Source organism: Fonsecaea nubica (genome assembly GCF_001646965.1).
Source record: "Fonsecaea nubica strain CBS 269.64 chromosome Unknown Scaff74, whole genome shotgun sequence".
NCBI lineage: Eukaryota > Fungi > Ascomycota > Eurotiomycetes > Chaetothyriales > Herpotrichiellaceae > Fonsecaea > Fonsecaea nubica.
This window is the reverse complement of record NW_019173747.1, coordinates 1-17494: the sequence shown is the minus strand read 5'-3', so window position 1 is coordinate 17494 and position 17494 is coordinate 1. Positions and strand designations below refer to the sequence as shown.

General features: G+C 53.1%; 7 protein-coding genes across 7 annotated transcripts; 3 read left to right on the top strand and 4 right to left on the bottom strand.

Annotated features, from left to right (window-relative positions):
- Window positions 1–81: 81 nt before the first annotated feature.
- On the bottom strand, window positions 82–4137 carry AYO20_08808 (hypothetical protein; the record flags this gene model as incomplete). The annotated part of the gene is made up of 1 exon (XM_022647083.1): window positions 82–4137. The coding sequence occupies one exon, from the start codon at window positions 4135–4137 to the stop codon at window positions 82–84; it is 4056 nt and encodes a 1351-aa protein (XP_022496908.1).
- Window positions 4138–5823: 1686 nt separating this feature from the next.
- AYO20_08807 (hypothetical protein) lies at window positions 5824–6570 on the bottom strand (the record flags this gene model as incomplete). The annotated part of the gene is made up of 1 exon (XM_022647082.1): window positions 5824–6570. One exon carries the CDS (start codon window positions 6568–6570, stop codon window positions 5824–5826), a length of 747 nt encoding a protein of 248 aa, XP_022496907.1.
- Window positions 6571–6873: 303 nt separating this feature from the next.
- On the top strand, window positions 6874–7730 carry AYO20_08806 (hypothetical protein; the record flags this gene model as incomplete). Its single annotated transcript, XM_022647081.1, has 2 exons — window positions 6874–6989; window positions 7043–7730. The coding sequence occupies 2 exons, from the start codon at window positions 6874–6876 to the stop codon at window positions 7728–7730; spliced, it is 804 nt and encodes a 267-aa protein (XP_022496906.1).
- A 423-nt stretch (window positions 7731–8153) lies between these two features.
- Window positions 8154–8978, bottom strand: AYO20_08805 (pre-rRNA-processing protein PNO1; the record flags this gene model as incomplete). Its single annotated transcript, XM_022647080.1, has 1 exon — window positions 8154–8978. The coding sequence occupies one exon, from the start codon at window positions 8976–8978 to the stop codon at window positions 8154–8156; it is 825 nt and encodes a 274-aa protein (XP_022496905.1).
- Window positions 8979–9604: 626 nt separating this feature from the next.
- AYO20_08804 (hypothetical protein) lies at window positions 9605–11528 on the bottom strand (the record flags this gene model as incomplete). Its single annotated transcript, XM_022647079.1, has 5 exons — window positions 9605–10020; window positions 10086–10483; window positions 10537–11245; window positions 11302–11382; window positions 11432–11528. The coding sequence occupies 5 exons, from the start codon at window positions 11526–11528 to the stop codon at window positions 9605–9607; spliced, it is 1701 nt and encodes a 566-aa protein (XP_022496904.1).
- Window positions 11529–13524: 1996 nt separating this feature from the next.
- On the top strand, window positions 13525–15126 carry AYO20_08803 (hypothetical protein; the record flags this gene model as incomplete). The annotated part of the gene is made up of 1 exon (XM_022647078.1): window positions 13525–15126. The coding sequence occupies one exon, from the start codon at window positions 13525–13527 to the stop codon at window positions 15124–15126; it is 1602 nt and encodes a 533-aa protein (XP_022496903.1).
- An 806-nt stretch (window positions 15127–15932) lies between these two features.
- AYO20_08802 (hypothetical protein) lies at window positions 15933–17219 on the top strand (the record flags this gene model as incomplete). The annotated part of the gene is made up of 1 exon (XM_022647077.1): window positions 15933–17219. One exon carries the CDS (start codon window positions 15933–15935, stop codon window positions 17217–17219), a length of 1287 nt encoding a protein of 428 aa, XP_022496902.1.
- Window positions 17220–17494: the final 275 nt, after the last annotated feature.

Below are 17494 nucleotides of genomic sequence, written 5' to 3'. Positions count from 1 at the left end.
ACAATAACAATCCAGCAATGGTGTGAGAGATGTGCATCACCTCTCCGTCTCTCTGAACTCGTCAGGACGAGACGTGGTCATTCACATGAACAACATCGAGCTCTCGCGGCGTCGTGCTCTGGCACTGGCTGCGTTTTCTGGAGCCATCATATTGTTTGAGCCTCCGTACTGACTGCTTCCCCCATATTGCTGGGGAGGCTGTGGTGGCGGGTATCTGGGTGCGCTCATCGGCATCTCGTGTGGAATCGATACATATTGGCGAGACTCGTACGATGGTTGGATCGGTGCAAATCCCAGGTCATGCGAGGGATCAAGTTGATACTCAGCTCGTGCACTTGCGTGGGTAACTCGGGCATTGTGAGCAAAACTGTCTTGATTGTACATGGGCGTCGGCAAGTCAGTGAACATCTGCCGTCGCGGAGATCGGATGTCTTCTGGCGTAAGTGCCCCCTCCCCACGCTCAATCTCGGTCGACCGAACAGACTCCCCGTCGGTGGGTTTGTCGAATATCGCCTCAAAATCCGTCAGGAACAAGGCGAACAAGGGCGCCGGGATGTTGAGGGTCGGAGAAAACACGATTCCAACATTCTTGATGGTCATCTTGTTCCGTTCCGAATTCTGCACCACCTCAAGCAGATACTGTGAAAGCGTGCGCAACAGGGAGAAATTCGCACTCGGGAGTTGATGTACCAGAACGTTGAATGTCGCAATCTTTTGTGACTTCTCTGGCAATTCCAGCCCTTTCAGAAATTCAAGATGTAATTCGCGGGTCAAAATCGTCGACGGTAGTTCGCGTAGATATGTTTTGAACAGCGAGGCTACAGCGTGCACATCGTAGTCCTCATCTTCAGCCAGGAGATCAACATCACCTTCTGTATTGAACCGATCTTTGAGCAGCCGGATCACAATGTTCGACCCGCTAAGTCTGAACAGGCCTTCTTCATTGGCAGCATTCTTGGTGCGAAGGAACTCGATGCAGCGATACACCACGGCTGGAAGATAGACCTCCGCGTCCACCGGTGAGTAGTACTCTACTGCCTCCTGGAGTTGCATTCCGAACACCGGTCTAACGTGCCCACCTCGGTGAGCATTGAGCTCCGACCTCTTGGGATGAGCCGGTTGCGCCGTGGCTAGTTGCTCGTATGACGGCTTCCGGAAATGGAACAGGTTGCGCTTCTTCTGCTCACGCTCTTTGCTCCCACTATTGTTACTCGCAGATTTGTTGCCCCAGCTTCCAGCATCCGAAATGACAGCGCCGTTCATGGGGCCCGAGATATTGTACGGTTTGGAGGTTTGCGCAGTTTCCTGGAGGAGTTCCGGGGTTTGGCTAGACGCGATCGAGGGTGAAGGCGTGTTGCTATGGGTGTGTGGACTTCCATTTGATTTAGACTCTGCGTCTTCATAGCCCAATCTTTGAGGCCCTTTCACCTCCTTGGCGTGCGAAGACTGGATGCCCGCCCCATATTGCGGTCTTGGCTCCACGGGTCTCTCGTCGATGTAGTGCAACAACGTCTCCACCCATTCGTCCCGCTCAGCATCGCTTTCGGCGCAAAGCACATGACGAACATGGCTATTCATGTCCTTGCGCTTGGGTTCGAGGATAAGAAAAGCGTGACGGTATTGGTTTTCTGAGTCCACCTCTGCATTAGAGGAGGGCTCGGATTGTGATTGTCGGCCAATGCGGGCGTTCAATAACTTGATTGTACCGAGGTGTGCACCACCAGGTGCTTCGAAATATCTCAGCTCTGGACTGTCGAGAACAAAGTATCGGGACTTCCATCCTCCAAAATTCTTTCCCTTTTTGGTCAAGTATCCGGATTTGGTTGGAATGCCCGAGTGCGATTGTGGTGCCTGCTTGCTTTGTGCATCCTCTTTTTCATGTGAGATGCTGGTGAGTTGGCGTTCCATGACATCTGCCGACAAAAATCGGCAGACGATCGCAGCTGCCTGTTCATCCATAGGGGTATCCAGCAAGTCTTCAAAGTAGTCATTAATCGCATTTCTTCTCGAGTCAACAACAGCGGGTGAGTGACCTGAAAAGAGTTTTCGGTCGGGAAGTTTTGGTAGATCGGAACAATGAGATCTCAGTTGTTGTTCTAGATTTGGAAGTGAAGTGGGAATTTTTTCCACGCGCCAAAGCTCAGATGATGTAGCACGCTCAAAGACCGATAGGCTGAAAACAGCGTTTTCCTCTGGCATCCTCAGTCCCAGCATGCTGTTTCTCGAGGGTCGCAATCGAGAAGAAGCGACTTTCACTTGGATCGAGGGTAAGGCGTTTGGTGGCAGTAGCAGGTCAGGCCAACTCGGATCAACAAGCCCACGACTCACTACCGGCACGTCACCCGGACTCAGGGGAGACTCATGGATCTGACCTCGATCCAACTCAGCACCAGCGGTAGTGTTCATCTTCGACAGGGACGAAGGACCTGTCTTCTTATGAGAATCAGAAGCAGCCGCTTGTGCTTGTGCCAACATCTGGGGGTTAGGTGCTTGTTGACCAGGTGTCGTTGGCATAGGTAAAGGCATCTTTGGCGCGCGAGGTGAAAGTGGAAAGTTACCTCCAGGAGCACGTGGCGACATGGGAAGCACAGATCCCATCATAGGACGAGGGCTCATTGGAAGACCGGGACTTCGTAAAGGTAGCGATAGTTGAGCAGAAGATCCTGTTGAGCCTGACGTGATCGAGGCAGGGGAAAGGTGATCTTGTCTCAAAGGTAAGGGTTGGCTAACTTCAGCGACAGCCGCTGGATGAGGCATCTGATCCGGGGCAGTGGTTTGTTCTCCTTCAGGCTTTGCCTTTTTCTCCTTTTTAGACCGACTTCTCGCTTCCTGCTCTTTCAGGGCAAGAAGTTCGCGGTCTCGGTCATCTTCCTCACGAGTTTTCCTTCGCCCTCTCTGGACATGTTCCCGCTCTTCCTCGTCTTCGTCCCCACTGACAATCGCCTCGTTCGGGACTATGACTTGGTGAGCTTGCAAGTCCTCTTTTGCTGGGCGCAGGTCAAGCGGTTTGGGCGGTGCTTTCCTGGATGCCTGGAAAGATTTCGCTGGCTTCTCTGCGAGCGGAGTTGCCTCGGTGAGCGCAAACGAGGGTTGTGCCAGCTGAGTGGCCAAGCTCTGCATTTTTGGTCCCTGCTGCTGTAGGTGAAGGGGTGATGGCATCATGGCAGCATCGATGGGTGAGCTCTGCATCTGGATAGTGCCAACGCTATTGCTCAGAGTGTGCCCTTCTGCCCTAAAGCTTGTTCCCTGTCCAGAATCCTTGGGGACGATCGATATTTCCCCCTCGGACTGAGGCGAGTTTCCTTCTTCATGCCGGAGACGGTCCGCCTGCGACGCAGAGGGCTGAGGCTGCAGTTCCTTGATTTTCTTCCTGTATCTGTCCCTCTCTTTCGTCAACCGCTCGAGGTCTTTGTTCAGACCCAACAAGAGTGCCCTCTGCTTGTCAACGAGTTTCCACAGTTGGGCATTTTGAGCCGCAGCGTGACTTTTATCCTTGAGGAGGTGTTGGATTAGATTCTCCGCAGACCCAGCCGTGGCAATGAGATTGTGCACTTCATCTCTTGTGGGTTCCTTGACGTCCCCAGGATGTCTTTGGGCGTGCGAAGGGTTGGAGATATTAGATATGGCAGAGTCGATGGAGGATGTCCGCGGCATGTTATTTGGTGGGTGCACACTGGTCGAGGAAGAAGCGTACGACTTTGGGGATTCAGAGAGAGCTGTAACCCCTTGGTCCTTTTGGCCCTGAGAACCAGATGATACGCTTGACTCCTGCTCGTTAAACGGCGCAGTGCTGTCGTTGCTCTTCTCCCGTGTCAGGGCAGCCTCACCCTCCGGTGTGTGTTTAACGAGTCTCTTTCCAAAATCATGAGGTGTAGGCGCCTTCCCATACAAGTCGTCGTCGTCGTCGTCCTCGATCTTACTCTGCTGTGCTGGCGTCGGCTTCGAGCTGGATAACGAGCTCAAGTAGTCTCGGGGGATTAAACTACCCTGTAGCACGGCGGAACTCTGTGGTTTGCGGGAGGCTAGAACGTACGAATGAGGTGTGGCCAGCGAGGAGGTTGAAACAGCAGCTGTTGTTTGAGCCAAACGATTCTGGGGGGACTGAGGGGGGAGTGTGTCGGCGGTCGACTGGGACATTTCAGGCAACTCGATCAGGCTGCATAGGGAATGGGGGGGTTGTTTCTTAGACTTTGGGCCATTACTGGCAATAGTAACAGGGGGAAACACTTGGAGACCGCTGACAGGCCAGCTGTGCGAAGCGGCGCAAGGACGAGTTGACAAAGTTCCTAGAGGCTCGGAGGGCGCAGAAGAGCCTAATGGAGACAGTGTCGAAGTCGGTGTCGATTTGCTCGTGCGTCCTCACAAAAGAACGAGTGACAATTGCAGCGGAGGGCAAGCTTCAGGTGGTGGCCGTAAGCGCCGAGGGCACACCCAGATGTCAGGCGATTGGCCGTCAGAGGCCAACGTGGACGAGTGTTGGACAATACGAAGAACAAGACGTGGAGGTGGAGAGAAGTTGGAAAATGGAACATTTGCCTGCCAATCTTCCCTCTGCGATGCCACTGGCTGTCACCTGCCCCCCGTTCCCACGGGTTCCCATTTGTTTGGCAGCACGACAAGCCCAAACCAGCGCCAAAGCCACTACCAAAGACGCAATCATGCACCAAAAGATTGTACCTCTCTCCACCTTCGCCTAATGAACATCTCCGTCAGGTCAGAGATAGAGGAATCTCTCCAGCAGGAACGCTGAGCCGGCTGACCTCCATCCGTTTGTCTATCGTCCTTCTCTTTGACGCCCGTGCGCCAATCAACTTTTCAATACCTCCGTGCAAAGGACTCGTACCTGAGCATTTTGCAACGACAGAAATCTGCGCAAATTGGTTTTAAAACACTCGCGGGAAACGCTTGAAACAAACGTGCCTGGCCCGCTTTTTGGAGACCAAACCTCTGACCAAGCTTTACAGAGATGTAACCGACGCGACCCTCCTCTTTGACAGAACTACTCCGTACCTCTAAATTAACGGTCCAACGCTGCACCCCTCTCGTATCCTCAAGTATCTGGAGCTCCTTGTTGGTCATTCTCCCGGCGCCGATTAGATTCTGGACCCTGAAAATCCGAGAAGCGAAGCGAAGGTTACCGGCCCCCCTGGCAAAGGCACAAAGCCATCGAGAAATTCCTCGTCCTTTCCCCTGCTTCAATACTCGTATTGCAAAGAAGAGGGGGGTGAGCTTTCGCATAGGGGTGGGAAAGGGGACATCTTTTCTCTCTCCAGACACCGCCAGAGTCAACCTCCCACCTCGAGCCGACGCTCGGATCGTTTCAGCTGCAGGAACCCGAGCACACCTAGTCCATTCGTATGATTGGCCTGCCCTAGGCTTAGCATCAGTCCAATCATGTCCGCCTTTTCAGGGTTGGATATGCATCACCAACACCCTTTCACACCGACCAGATCCTTTGATCACCACTGAGCGGTCTGTAGTGGGCGTTTCCCGTATTCTTGAGGGAACTCTCTACTCTTGCTGACCTTCCTTCCGGGTTGGGCACATGCACAGCCTCGAGATATGATATCAGACTGACGTCTATTGGCCCTTTGTCCCTCTTCTACAACCTCGAGGCACAGGGCTCATGACCACACCTGTTGGGAAAGATCCTTTGGCTTGACAAATGCTCCGCACACACCAGCATTTTATGCCTGCAGTGATGAGGGATGCCTTTAGGAGGGTTGCATTGAGGGCAACTCGCTTCTCGGTATCCTTGCAAAGTCGATCCCGCTCTGGTCAGCCCTGGTAGCATTTCTCAAAGATGCGAAATCGGGAAACATGTCATCCAGGCCGTTTTCGTTTGGTAGCCGTTCCTGGCGTCGATTCCCTGCTGGAAGTTCCAGATATTTTGCCTGAGGTGAACTCGATGGTTCTTTTTCCAGTAGCTGACAGGGTTTTCTTGAGGTTTGAGTCTTGCTCCCGTAGGGTTTGCTGATTTCGATGCAATTCCTCCTTGTAGCCCGACGGAGGAAACCCCAACGGATCCCAGACTTCCTGTGGTAGAGTAGTTCTGTATTGGTCGTCGCCGTCCACTCCTGCCCGAGCCATCATAGTAGCTAACAACGCAGGATTGCGAAAGGTAGACTTCTTCGCGAGGTCTTCGTTGAAATGAACTCCTTTAGCTTTAAGCTCCACAAACCGCTTCAATTTAGCGTCCAGTGCGGGATCAGGAGAACCTGGGGGAGAGGGTGGAATGGCCGTCATGGGATGGGTCGCCTGTGTAAGCACATGTATAGTTTCCCGCTCGGACATGTGTCGCTGTGACGTTTCTGTAGAGCTCTGTTGCTCGACAACATCGTCGTCGCTGTGTATTTGAACCGGCATGAGGGGACCTAGGATTGGCCCATTGCCGATGCTTGTGTTGGTGCCAGTCTCTGTCGCTGGTAACCTTTGGTTGTCGCTACTGTTCTCGATGCCGGAGTTGGCTGGCACAGCTGGTTTTCCCTTAGTTGATATGCTGGATGCGGCCTCTGGGGTGCGCAGCCCTTCTTCATCGCTGCTACTCTCATAGCTGACAAGTCCACTCATTTCTTGAACGTTCTTCCCGTCCTTTAGACGGACTGAACGCAAGGGAATGGTTAATGGGACGATAAGCTCAAAGCCCAGTGCTGATCCTGTTCAAAGATCAACGCCAAATGTGGCTGCTCGTGTCTGCTTGGCGTGACGAGCCACAGGTGTGGCGGTGCAACTAGGCGGAGAGAGCAGTTGCGTACTCGGGACAATCATTTGGGCGTAAAGGCCATTGATGAATGAAAGATTCAGCACCTTGATCTCCCTTCCTCTCTTCTTCTACTCTATCTACCCTCAAACATACAAAACCTATCCGCACCCATGGCGTCCCTAATGAACTCAGAGCGCATACCCTCAGATCAACCGGGCTATTCCTTTGCAAACCACACCGCAACAGCACAAGAGGCCTCAGGAGCCAAACAACATGCCTTCTATCCGTTCGTTCACCATCGTCCTCTGAACTTCAGTAACCTTACTGACCTGGGAATAGATACACCGACAATGGTGGCTCCACACTAGGCATCACAGGTGCAGACTTTGCCATCCTCGCCGGCGACACGCGGTCTACCTCTGGTTACAACATCAACTCTCGCTACGTGCCCAAATTGTTCCGCATTGGAGAGGACGGGTCCGACGAACAGTCATCACGGATCGTACTGGCGGTTGTGGGCTTCGCAGCCGACGGCAATGCCTTGAAAGAACGCCTCGATGCTATCGTCAAGATGTACAAATACCAACACAACAAACCCATGAGCGTCAAGGCGTGCGCGCAACGTCTTTCTACAATCCTGTATCAGAAAAGATTCTTCCCATACTACGTGCACGCGATTCTGGGCGGATTGGACGAGGATGGTAAGGGGGCGTTATACTCGTACGATCCTGTGGGGAGCTACGAGCGAGAACAGTGCCGGGCCGCGGGCGCAGCGGCGAGCTTGATCATGCCGTTTCTGGACAACCAGGTCAACTACAAGAATCAGTACATACCGGCGTCAGGTGTAGGACTTGACTTGAAGCAAAGACCGGTCGAAAGTCTGCCGAAGGATGTGGTTGTAGGATTGGTCAAGGATGCATTTACCAGTGCGACAGAACGACATATTGAGGTGGGCGATGGTTTGCAGATGTTGGTCATCACCAAGGACGGAATAGAGGAGACATTCACACCTCTCAAGAGGGATTAGAACCACACTGAAGACTCAGCTTCTAAGGAGGCTTTGTTGCTGTATGCATAGCTCGGCGCGAAATGGGATCAGGCTGGAAATCCGAAGCCACATCGGTTAGGCTAATCTAGTTTTACCAGGGGCAGTCATCAGTTGGTTTCTATCTCTGTTCCTTTTCCATTGTACCGATATGCCTGAGCTTCCATGAGTAGAGGCGGCAGATCACTCACACCTTTGTCCCCCTTACTGTTTTCGTGCAAACCGATCCATCATCCCGAACGCCCCCTCCGTTCCATTTTATCATTGCTTCATATCATATGCGCTCGTGAAAAAAATGAGGCTTTTTGATGCATCGCGCCATGGGTAATAGTGAAGAAAAAGTCCTGGTGGGTGAGGGAGGGGGAGGCAAAAGAAACCACTCTATGCTGAGAGAGTGTGTGTGTCTCAAAACCTCTCTTTCATCCTCGACGCCACGGTCCGCAGATTCCCATAAACCTTGCCGGGCGGGGCGCCCAGGATCAGGCTGACGACGGCCTCGCGGGCGATGCGGATGTTTTGGAAGCCGCCGAGGATGTGGATCTTTGTGTCGGCGAGGACGACGCGGGTCTTTGAGGTGTTTTCGATGGCGAACTTGGTCTTGCCATCCTTGCCTGCGATGCGGCCAATGGCGCGGCCGAGGTGCTCGCCATGCAGGGTTTTGACGTCCTTGATCTCAAAGGTCTCGATGTACAGGTCGTCGAGGCGCAGCAGGGCGATGGCGTCGTCGACGTCGAACCCCAGCGTGAAGGCCCGCACAAAGTCCTCGCCCTTCTGCAGCGCCCCCGTGTCCGTCGTGAACCGCGACGTCCGCAGCTCCACCGCCTTTGACTTGACGTTCATCCGCACCTGCAGCTTCAGGTGCTCTACCAGCGGCGGGTAGATCTTTCCCCAGCTCTGCTTCAGCGGCGACATGCGGTGCGGCGGCACTGGCACCTTGCGAGATTGTATTCTTAGGACCGGCGTCGTCGTTGTCGTTGCGGTCTCAAATCCCACTTGTGATGTCGAGGCGGGTGCGAAGCGAGGCCGGCCTTCTTCGTCCATCTCCATCGCCGTGTCTGTTTCTTCTTCTTCTTCTTGTGTCTGCGGTACAATGCTCTCCGGTTGCGGTGCTGTTATTATGTCCACATCGATATTTTCTTCGGCGGGAGGATGTATGTCGTGGGGTTCTTGGGATGCGGATTCTGCCATGGTCTCTGGAGGCACGCGCTGAAGCGCCGTCGGAGCAGGCATTGTGGATCTTCTGGATAGTAGACTTATTGTTTTCGTCTCGACCTTAATGTCGTACACACTGTAGTCGCCTGCGCTGTTGTCGAGTTCTCGAGATTCCAGTCGACGACTGATTTTCTGTAGCGCGGTTGATGTTCGGTAAAAGAAATGTGAAATACAGCCAAGGCGCTAGCTAATAATGGCGAATATAATCGAAGCGGCCCAGTTGATAGATCTATTATGTAGCTAGTTCCAATACCCTTTGACACGATCATTCACAGAAATAATTTTCTCCGCAACGCTGGCACATTTCATATCGCATTGTGGGGACAGTGAACTCAGGCTGACTTCTCCACCAGCAAATTGTGACACCATAGCAACTACTAGCCAGGTTATTCTTTATTGTGACGATATAGAGACAAAATGGGATGATTTGATTACCGTTTGACTAAAATTCTATACACTGAAAAGTCGTGGGTGGCTGCTGTGCTAACCAATCATTCAAATCATCAAGCTCATTCACAAAGCCACACTATGACACCTCTAAACCGAGAAAAAAACCAGCTCAAAGGCCCTGAATGAGCACCCAGCTTTGGCTTGCGGACTTTATACATACTATACCAACCCCTGTATAGCTCCGTCTTCATATGTTATCTTTGTCCCGGCCCAAAGTTCCCATAATAGCCCGGCAATTCGGCTACTTGCCGAGTCTCGCCTTCAAGTTCACTTGGTTCAAAGACTTGCGCTTGAGTAAACTCTGGTGATGGTTTTTGGCCCGACGACGGACTGTTGGGTATTTGCGAAGACTTTGGCTCGGATGGTGGAGGGACGGGTTCTCTTGTGGCGCTTGTTTTGCGGTGACGACGGGTCCCTAAGAAATATGCGAGGCCAGCAATCAGGCCTAAGCCTACAACACCGCCGACGACGCCGCCAGCAATGGCACCGGTATGAGACTTAGGACCAGGAGGCGATGTTGACGTGTCAGCAGGGTGCACTGGGCTTGTCTCCTCCGGCGTCGTCGGCGTTGATGGTGTGGTGGTAGTGGCGTTAGTCGGGCCGGCAAATGCTGTGTTTGTTGTCACTGAAACTGTCCCTCTATCCCTGCGCCTGGAGATGCATAGGAACACTTACCAAATTGTGCTGCCAATACAGGATCACTCCACGCGGGCTTAACATAACTCTGGTTGTAGTAGTTGTCGATTACCTGCGCTCGCTTGTATGGTGCACCTGCAGCGTCATAGTGGTCCTTCCACTGCAATTCAGTCATGTCCATAATCCCTATGCCACTAGCCCACTCGTCGTAATCGGCGCCGAACTGGTTCAACGTGCTAGGCGGACGACCACCTATAGAGATCATCTGCCTGTTGCCGATGATGGAGCACGTGTGGCTGCACCGCCGCGTCGTCGTTGAGGCAGGGGTTTGAAACCATCTGAACGCAGGCAGGGAGAGGACATAAACATTCAAGTACCCAGGCTCATTAGGATAGTTGAGGTCGTTTGTTGTATTCGTCATGCCGCCGTATACAAATCTAACACGGTCACGTCAGTCTGAATCTCCCGGTACGGAAGGGACATTCTTTACAGCTCGTATGTCTTCCCGTCGGATGAAGCCTTTCCTACCGTACAGAACTGTGTTCTTGGTGGAGGGATATCTCCGGTCGCTCGCTGGACATACCACTCCTCTGTGGATACGTCGTATAAGATAATATCTGCCATGTCGCGTAATGATGTCTCTTGCTGGAACTCGAAGGCTTGTCGGCTTGGATTAGCACCTCCGACAACAACCACGAAACCTTCCTGCCCAAAGTTTGACGCAAACTCAGCTTTTGCCTGGGTGAAGTATGGCGAGCTGTCTGGAATGTTGGTTGTAGAGTTACTCCAGCGCCCACTCGACGAGTCACGCGTCACCAAGCCAGGGACGATGAAATTTGGGTCGCGTATTGCCCCATTAGAGATGGCGCCTCCCAAGCTGTACAACTTTGAGTTGCCGACTGTCCAGGCTGATGAAAAGGGTGCATTAGATCCGAACGACAGCCCATTTGTTACAGGTGAGACTTCTTGGGACCAGTAGATGGTGCGTCCGCCGGGTTTATAAGACCAAAGATCGGTTGTCCAGTCCGTGCTATTGTATCCCCAACCCCCATATCTGTACACTTTGCCCGTTGTATCATCATACCAAGTCGCGGGCCATCTGCGGTGTGGCATGTCCGGGTCCGGCTCCGAGTTGTTTGCAATATAGACCGTGACATTGGTCCATGACTGGGAGAGGTCGACCGAAATGGTGGGCCAGACTGCGACAGTCAGTCTCGTCGAGGTCTCGTTTGACGGGAAGTGGTGGTAACGTAACGATAGAAGGACCTCAGTGTCCCGTTAGTCCACTCCCACGCTTCTCCATCCGAAATGTAAAGCCAATTGCCCACGACAGTAGCTGAAACATTAGTGATAGCCCAACCCAGTGCGGGGAGACTGCATATTACAGGATTGCCAGAACCACTGAGTGATGGAGGATCGCAATAGTCCACCTTGGACGCTGGAGACGGCTAGCAAGATCGCCGTGAAAGTTGTCCAGAACATCGTGTATGAGGTGAATGGGGAGCACTGTTTGAGAACCGTGTTCCTGAGAAAGAGCAAACTGACAGCCGAACCACCTCGTACTGGAACTCTAGAAAGCTTTATCCCCAGTCGCTAGACACTCGGCTGCCGCGGCTGAGAGGCAGTGAGTGAAGTCCGCCTCCGCCAACATCGCACCCATCGCAAAGACATGGTGATAGCGTATTGGGTAACGCTTGCGCCACATGATGTTTGTATCTTTTTGGCCCCTAAGTACACCCGTGCTTGTTCACTTGGGCAGAAAGTAATAGTCGTGCAAGAATATGTAGGCGTCGGTTGTCATTGGTCTCTGACATTTGGCTTGATGTTGGTGCTGGAGCCGCGTCCTGGCATTCTGTTCTAGACCTGCTGCTATTTGGCACTTGTAGGTGGCTTAGTCCTATCTTGGGGACTGGCAAAGTCAGACGATGCAAACTCAATGCCCGTTTTGTCTGGAGGCCAAGTGCCCAGACCGTCTTCTTTTTGAGCCCAGAGGTTGGCAAAGCGTGCCGAATGCCGTAGCATTCTTTTTGGTGTGCAAGCCTTCTTCGTACGGTACGGGTGAGTTATATGCAGGTAAAGAAAACTCGTTTCCCAATTTTCAGATCGCTTAGCTGGAGATTGGTTTCCGGCTTTCCACTGGTCCGGCTATCCGATCGCTTACGGAGCCAGGACCTTTACAAAATCGAAGAGCCAGCCTTGCCCTGGGACTCGGAGGCATGCTTGTAATACTATGATCGTTATCGGAACCAATAGATCGCAAAGAGAGACGTAGAAGATCTCGTTCGCGAACGAGAGCATGAAATGTGAGGTTTCGGCGAAGACGCATCGATGAGAAGAGTAGTACGCGCATGTGAATCTACTGGACGGTGGCCTTGAGACGCTCCTTCCCTTCTTGTTAGTCCATTCTACCTCCGGCTCACAGGGGATATTTCCAGCGTTCAGTCTGAGTCGTGGAATGCGAAGGCATGTTGACCAGACGTTATCAGGCACGTTAGGGTAGGTTTAGGGTCTGCGTTCATTCTCGGACGATCGGGGCCTAACAACGAGGATGTTATCTCACGACAGCGCATTGAAGGAGTCTGTGCTGTGGTATGGGATGTGAATAGCAGTGAACTGTACAACAATGACAAGAAGAGCACTCGCTTGCGCTTGCCCTTTGACGTGTTCAACCCTCTTTTGTGAGGCGACAAGGCGACAAGGCGACAGCCATGCTGAGCTCGTGAGGTGCAAGTTTTCTCCGCACCTGAAGAAATGATTGTGGATCTCCGCATAAACTTGCATCATCTCTTGCACATGCATTTTGTCTCTCTGCACTACTCGCCATCCTCGACCACACCATCTCCCAACGACGACCTTTTCTGCTCAACCAGGATTGTGTTCATCCATCGGCCGATATGGTCTTTCAATCATGACAGAGGCCTTCGTCCAAGGCATGCGCCATGTCTCGAGGATTGCTGCTTGTGCGCCAGCGCGGTCGACAAAAGCCGTCGAAAGGTTACCTGGGTCCTCCGACCGAAGCTTCAGATACCACGTACCCAGACGAATATCAAGCCTAACGACGCCGAACAACACCGCGCGCCGACTGTGGCAGCCCAACAAGCTTCCTGTCAAGACTCGATCATTTCCGACTGAAATTTTCGTTGGGCAAGGCACACAATCCGCGTTGAGATCAAGTCTACCTTGGCTGCGCGCGTATTCCAGAAAAGATGGACACATACCAGATCCTGGACGGTTGGGTCTTGGGCAGGGCTTGAAGTGCGTCCGGAGTAGCCAAAGCAGAATACCACACTTGGTCCGGCGGCGAGATTTTCATACGACACACTTCCGAAGGCAAAAGTCAGAGAATGGAGGCGAGGGACGCACAAAACCAGAGAGAGCAGAAAATGCACCTGAATCTGGCTCAACAAAACCAGCTGACTCGCAGCCTGGCTCGGGACAGCCCCATTTCTACCAAAGTCGTTTCTACGATAGACTGCACATGCCGCAGTTCCACCGTCCTACAAAGGAAGAACTACTGGCTGCGGCCACAGGATTCTGGTCTCGCCTCAAGGTGCATTTTAAATGGTTCACAATCAAGAGTACGAGGCCGTTCAATCTAGATGAGATTGTTGGATTCATCTCGTGGATCGCGTTAGGTCATGTCATCTGGATTGTTGTCGGTACGACGACATTTGTCTCGTTGGCCATTCTAGCCATCAACACTGTCTTTGCACAAGAAACTCTTGCTGGCTGGATTGGGAATTATTTGACAAAGTCGTCTGGCCTCCAGGTCGTTTTCGAGTCTGCCATTGTCCCTAAGTGGGGTGATGGGGTCATCACATTCAAGAACGTCTTTGTCTCCAGGAGACCCGGCCGAGTCCGATCCCGAGTTACCAAAGGATCCCCCGAAGCAGCTGCCCAAGCATCCTCAGCAGAAGATCCCGTGCCTCCAGAAGAGCAGAACTATACACAGTTCGACATCACGATTGGGGAAGTCAACGTCACCCTCTCATTTAGCAAATGGTGGAACTCCAAGGGCCTCTTACAAAATGTGGAAGTTAAACACGTGAGAGGGGTTGTCGATCGAACTCATGTTTTTGCAACAGGCGAAGAGATTGATCCAAAGTCGCTGAGACATGAACACAACCCTGGAGATTTCGAGATCGAATCCTTCAAAATTGAAGATCTTCTGCTCACAATCCTCCAGCCTGAGGGATTCCGGCCATTCCCTGTCAGTATCTACAACGCCGACTTGCCTAGGCTGCGGAAGCAGTGGTTGTTCTATGATTTCCTCTGTGCGAACAACATCACGGGCGAGTTCGACAAATCCCTCTTCACTATTCATCCTCGACAGACGCACTCGTACACTGGTACAGTACTTTACGATCCCGAAGATCCGTCCAACGAACCTTGGAAGAAACAATCGCGCATTCGCATTGATGGCATAAACATCGACCACATCAACCGTGGGGTGGTCGGTCCCTTATCTTGGATTCATGAAGGCAACGTTGATATTGTGGCGGACATTATGATTCCCAACGACAGCGAGGAATCTGTTATAAAGGTCGTGACTGATTTCTATGAACGAATGGAAGCTACACTGACCTCGAGGAAACATCTTGAGCAACAGCGATACGGCGAGAGTTCCCAACAAGACGAGCCCGTTGCCTCTGGTGGAGTTGTGTTGTCGAACCCCAACTCTCAACCGGTGAGAGAAGAGGATAAGCGATTCATAGTCATGGATCTCCGCATTCACTTGAACGACGTTCGCGCCGTCGTCCCCATCTTCACCCGCGACCTATCATATATCAACAACGCACTGATCCGTCCCATTGTCGCCTACATCAATTCCCGGCGGACATTCATTCCAATCAACTGTCGGGTTGTCAAACGACTCTCAGACTTTGATGGCAGTTGGACTGTTTTTGATTCCGGATTGATGGATGACTTGTCAGCCGAAGTGTACGACGCATTCGCAAGAGATGTGACAGATGAGCAGGCACGGTTGAGACGGTTTAAGAAAGTGGGATTATGGAGTTTGCAGCTTGCAGTGCAGGCCATATTCCTGGTAAGTCCAGTCTGCCTGCTTGTCGCCACTTGAGCTGGCTCAGCTTGTTGTCCGCCCGCCGGTGATCCGTCGACTAATTCAGCACTAGGGAATGGCTGGTAATATTGCTTGATTCTATACGACAGTCACGAATGGTTTCCGCTCCATATTACATGTCTCGAGGTTACGTGCGTTGTAACAAAAGTGAATAATTGCGTTAAGAGGTTGCTTTAATGAAAGGTTCCGAGAGGTCAGGTCGCCTCTGGGATGGTGAATGGCGTCAAAAATGTGTACATATTTACATCCTCCTCTGGCAGATGAATCAGAACAATAGGCAAGAGTTGTCGTTCAAAAGGCTCTGGGAACTACCGAGCCGTGTATGCGATCACAAAACAAACAGTTAGACGGGAAGCATATCGTGCCCATGGGTTTGGAACATTCTTGTTTTGTGATCCGGCACTGGTGCTTTCTCTCGATGCTCCGAGACATTGGGAAATAGATGGGCCAAAGCCGTTGGAATCTCGTCCCCGTACACCCTTTTGTGAAACACCCTGCTTGAACGAGGCCCAGGCCCCCCCAGAGATGGATGTTCCCATCTATATCAACATATCAATACCTACTGTAGGTATGAAAAGGGGCCCCACATGGTGTCATTGGCAACAAGTCCCCCTCATGTGGGCTGCAATATAAAATCCAAAAGGTCCGAAGTCGCTGCCCCACGCGATAGTGTATTGAAACGACGTCTTTTTGTCTTGCGAAAAGGACCCGAGAACAAGGATTGACGCTGTATCCGGCGAGCTCGAATCGTGAGTATTCCCAGGTTTTTTGTTTTTTCACCACAATCCACGAGTGGTTTCGTCATGGCACCGCCCTTTCGAGCCGATCAGGTCGGGTCGCTGCTCCGGCCGAAGAGTCTGGTGGATGCGAGGACCAACACGAGTCTCCAGGGGGCGCGGCTCAGAAACGGCCCTGGTGATCAGGAGGACGTTGCTGCCGCCGGCGATGCCACTGCGGCTTCCTCGTCCGGCGATGTCGATCTGATGGAGGTCCTGCGGACCGAGCAGGCAAAGGCGATCAAGGACGTCGTGGGCGAGCAGCTCGCGCGACACGTCCTGCCCATCACGACGGGCGAGTACGAGCGGGGGATCTTCTACGGCAACTTCTTCGAGTCGCTCTCGGGCTTCGCGGTGCGCTACACGCCCATGTCCGAGTTCAAGGTCGGGTTCCCCACGAACCGGCCCCTGATCAAATGGGGCCTCCCCGGCCGCGATGCGGGGTTCCCGACCTCGAACAAGGTCACCCTCGAAAAGTCGGCGTACCTGGACGACTGGCTGTACTTCCGCAGCCTCCTGCCAGAGGACCGATGGAGGGACGCCAAGATGACGGTCCCACCGCCCGGCTGGTGGCACATCCAGCTCAAGCAACCCTTTGACCGCGACCTGTACGAGAGCGACGAGGCGTTGCTGCGGGATCTGAGTGCCGCGCTCAGGAAGGAGATCTTGACCCTGTACGAGCACGGCCTGAGGGTCGTGCAGGTCGACGACCCCAACCTGTCGTTCTTCTGCGACGAGGAGTGGATCCAGACGTGCCGCGACGAAGGCGTCGACCTCGACCGGCTGCTCGAGCTGTACGTGCGGTCCCACAACGACGCCATCACGGACCTACCCCCGGACCTCCACGTGGGCGTCCACATCTGTCGCGGGAACTTCCCCAACGGCGTGGGCCTCGCCAGCGGGAGTTACGAGCGGATCGCGAGGAAGCTGTTCAACGAGACCGCGTACAAACTGTTCTATCTCGAATTCGACAGTCCACGGGCCGGCGACTTCACTCCCCTCAAGTACCTGCCGGCGGACAAGGCGGTGGTCCTGGGCGTGGTGACGACCAAGTCCGCCGAGATGGAGGACCTGGACGAGTTGAAGAACCGAGTCTACCAGGCGGCCGACGTGGTGGCCGAGGGACAGGGCAACGGGAGGACCAGGGAGGACGCGCTCCGCGACAACCTCGCCGTGTCACCCCAGTGTGGCTTTGCGAGTGACCACTCCGAAGGCGGAGTCGGCATGACCAGGGACCTCATGTGGGCAAAGCTGGACCTGGTCAACAAGCTGTCCCAGGAGATCTGGCCGGGATGGGATAAAGACCGGAGATAGGTGTTTGTAGATGACGTCTCTGCAACCAACAAAGCCCTGCTGAGGCGTCTGCCAAAAACAAAATACATGTTTGGCTGTCATTTTCTTTGGTCGGCATGGTCGAAGCGAATCAGCACCTCCCTTATTTTATCTTAAGAAAAGAAACCAGATACAGCTGTTCTCTCCCTCTTCGAAAGAAAGTCTGTCAGTCGATGACGGCATCAAGAGGCTCTGTTAATCTCTCAACTATGTAGAATAGATGAGCTGAACCCGGGGGGGGGGGGGGGGGAGGGGGG